Here is a 3,734-nt window from a genome sequence, read left to right as displayed (position 1 = left end):
CAATACATTTGAGATTTTCAAAGTAGCCACGCTTTGCTTGACGACAGCGTTAACCAATCGGGAGGCCCCGTGGGTAGTTATTCTAATGTCTTCAAACTTGCGTGTTTTGATGAATTACCATATTCTGAATGTGATTTCTGTCATTCTGAGCACCTGGGTGGATGCCCTAATCAGGTTACTCTGACACCGCTGGGTGACGCCCTAATCAGGTTACTCTGAGCACCGTGGGTGGATGCCCTAATCAGGTTACTCTGAGCACCGTGGGTGGACGCCCTAATCAGGTTACTCTGAGCACCGTGGGTGGACGCCCTAATCAGGTTACTCTGAGCACCGTGGGTGACGCCCTAATCAGGTGACTCTGATCACCGTGGGTGGACGCCCTAATCAGTTACATCTGAGCACCGTGGGTGGACGCCCTAATCAGGTTACTCTGAGCACCGTGGTGGGACGCCCTAACCAGGTTACTCTGAGCACCGTGGGTGGACGCCCTAACCAGGTTACTCTGAGCACCGTGGGTGGACGCCCTAACCAGGTTACTCTGAGCACCGTGGGTGGACGCCCTAATCAGGTTACTCTGAGCACCGTGGGTGGACGCCCTAACCAGGTTACTCTGAGCACCGTGGGTGGACACCCTAACCAGGTTACTCTGAGCACGTCGGTGGACGCCATAATCAGGTTACTCTGAGCACCGTGGGTGGACGCCTAATCAGGTTACTCTGAGCACCGTGGGTGGATCGCCCTAATCAGGTTACTCTGAGCACCGTGGGTGGAACGCCCTAATCAGGTTACTCTGAGCACCGTGGGTGGATGCCCTAATCAGGTTACTTGAGCACCGTGGGTGGATGCCCTAATCAGGTTACTCTGAGCACCGTGGGTGGACGCCCTAATCAGGTTACTCTGAGCACCGTGGGTGGACGCCCTAATCAGGTTACTCTGAGCACCGTGGGTGGACGCCCTAACCAGGTTACACACCCAGTGGATAAGGGTCCTGTTACACTTCCTCAAATGTCCTGTAAATTATAATGTTGCCGATCAAGCAGCGTATGGAGAACGCTGTGCTGTGCCTGTCGTACACAGCTACTGTAAGATATTCACTAAACTAACTGTAATCACTCTGGATAATGCTGTGTTTTTGCTGCAGGCACTGGCTGGTGATCACTGAGGATGGTCATTTCGTGACGGCAGACAGGAGCCTCGCCTTGTTCGGTGTCTCTGACCAGCGAGGGGGGGCAGACGTGTCTGAACGGACCAGACATGGAGGAGCTCAGGTTCCCCCTACTGCAGCCCGACAACCCTGTCATCGACTGCAGGTATGTGGTACTAATGACATTCCACTGGCTTTAGTAATGCCAGAGTGTCTTTGTATGCGGATGACTCAACACTATACACGTCAGCTACTACAGAGACTGAAATGACTGCAACACTCAACAAAGGCTGGCAGTTAGTTTCAGAGTGGTGGCAAGGAATAAATTTGTCCTAAAATATTTAAAAACTAAAAAGCATTGTATTTGGGACAAATCATTCACTAAACCTTAAACTTCAACTAAATCTTGTAATGAATATGTGGAAAATTGAGCAATTTGAGGTGACTAAACTGCTTGGGGGTAACCCGGGATTGTAAACTTTATGGTCGAAACATATTGATACAACAGTAGCTAAAAAACTCTTCTGTCTGTGTCAGCAGGAAGTGTCTAAACTCTTCTGTCTGTGTCCCAGAGTGTTTAGCACTGACATCCAGGGCAGGGACTGTGGAGACGAGGCGTCTAGCTGGCTGACCCGTTACCTGGGGGCAGGTAAAACCTATCGCCTGGTGCACTTTGAACCCCACATGACACACAGGAGATCAGCGGACTGCGAGTCTCTCTTTCCTCGCAATGAAAAGGTAACAGCTCAGTTGGTGGATAGATTTGAATATATTTGATCATTCAAAGTAGGCTGCTCCAGCCAGAGAGAAAATTGTATTCTATCCTTGATCACTTTAATGTTTGCAAAGGTTTGTTTCCGTTGTGGTCCTCTTATTACCTTATCACCTTATGACCTTAGTTGATGGGTTTGATTAACATAGTAAAGTTATGCTTATTCCACACTTGCATTTCCTCCCTTTTAAAAAAAAGAGGACTTCTAACCTCAGTGGGACTTCAATACAGGACTAAGTTCAATACTACATCGGGTCTGACGCTCGTCGGATGTGACAGGGCTTTTGAAACTATCACGGATAACAAATGGAAACCCAGCCGCGAGCTGCCAAGTCACGCGAGCCTATCAGACGAGCTAAATTCCTTCTGTATTCGCTTCGAAGCAAGAAACACTGGAACCATGCATGAGAGCACCAGCTGTTCCGGACGACTCTGTGATCTTGCTCTCTGTAGCCGATGTGAGTGAAACCTTTAAACAGATTAACATTCACAAGGCCGCGGGGCCAGATGGATTAGCAGGTGGCGTACTCAGAACATACGCTGACCAGATGTCAAGTGTCTTCACTGACATGTTCAACCTCTACCTGACCCAGTCTGTAATACCAACGTGTTTCAAGCAGACCACCATAGTCCCTGTGTACAAGAACACGAAGGTAACCTGCCTAAATGACTATCGCCCCGTAGCACTCACGTCTGTAGCCATGAAGTGCTTTGAAAGGCTGGTCATGGATCACATCAACACCATTATTCCAGAAACCCTAGACCCACTCCAATTTGCATACCACCCCAACAGATCCACAGATGACGGGATCTCAATTGCACTCCACACTGCCCTCCCCCACCTGGACAAAAGGAACACCTATGTGAGAATGCTGTTCATTGACTACAGCTCAGCGTTCAACACCATAGTACCCTCAAAGCTCATCACTAATCTCAGGACCTGAACACCTCCCTCTGAAACTGGATCCTGGACTTCCTGACGGGCCGCCCCGAGGTGGTGAGGGTAGGCAACAACACATCTGCCACGCTGACCCTCAACACGAGAACCTCATGGGTGTGTGCTTAGTCCCCTCCTCTACTCCTTGTTCACTCACGACTGAGTGACCACATCACTAAGGAATTAACATGGTCCACACACACCAATACAGTCATGAAGAAGACACAAAAACACCTTTCCCCCTCAATATTGCGGACGTTACTACTTTACAGGAGCGGCATTTGAACGTAAAAAAATAAACATTTGATCAAAATGTGCCTCACTAACAAACCTGTATGTAATCTGTACATATAAATAAAATGTGAAATCACTAAGCTGTTTAGACACAGAGAAAATACAGAATCTTGCCTAGCTGTGATTGGTTGAGATAATAAGGGGGCTGGGACATTCAGGAGAAAGAGTGTCCATTCTGTCACTCAAAGCTTCTCTGTCAAATGGCACTTCCTGGTCTCTGTTACCGTGGATATTTGAAAGATCCATCTGATTTACTGAACTAAAGCTTCTCAAAGCATGTTATGATATAGGCCTAGATCTAGACAGTATTTTTACCTTTGTGTTTGTTTACTTCTTTTTTAAATATAGTTGTAGGCTACTACCTTTTTAGCGCTTGAAGTTAATAAAGTATTTTATTGTTGAAATCTTTTTTCTTTTTTTTAGCACTACCTCACATCTTTAGCACTTCCCTTTCCCACTTCCCTTTCCCACTTCCCTTTCCCACTTCCCACTTCCCATTCCCACTTCCCTTTCCCACTTCCCTTTCCCACTTCCCTTTCCCACTTCCCATTCCCACTTCTCATTCCCACTTCCCTTTCCCACTTCCC

At 47.6% G+C, this 3,734-nt stretch overlaps 1 protein-coding gene across 1 annotated transcript in view; it reads left to right on the top strand.

The window, feature by feature from the left end:
* The window catches only part of LOC112077446 (mitochondrial amidoxime-reducing component 1-like), a 19,290-nt gene that overhangs the window by 13,324 nt on the left and 2,232 nt on the right, over positions 1-3,734 (top strand). Inside the window, 4 exon segments of the mRNA XM_024143958.2 lie at positions 1,142-1,176; positions 1,179-1,202; positions 1,205-1,310; positions 1,717-1,882. Of these exon segments, the coding sequence (XP_023999726.1) occupies positions 1,142-1,176; positions 1,179-1,202; positions 1,205-1,310; positions 1,717-1,882 (331 nt within the window).

The sequence above is a fragment of the Salvelinus sp. IW2-2015 genome, unplaced genomic scaffold (genome assembly GCF_002910315.2).
Source record: "Salvelinus sp. IW2-2015 unplaced genomic scaffold, ASM291031v2 Un_scaffold4573, whole genome shotgun sequence".
Taxonomy (NCBI): Eukaryota; Metazoa; Chordata; class Actinopteri; order Salmoniformes; family Salmonidae; genus Salvelinus; species Salvelinus sp. IW2-2015.
This window is presented reverse-complemented; position numbering and strand designations above follow the sequence as displayed.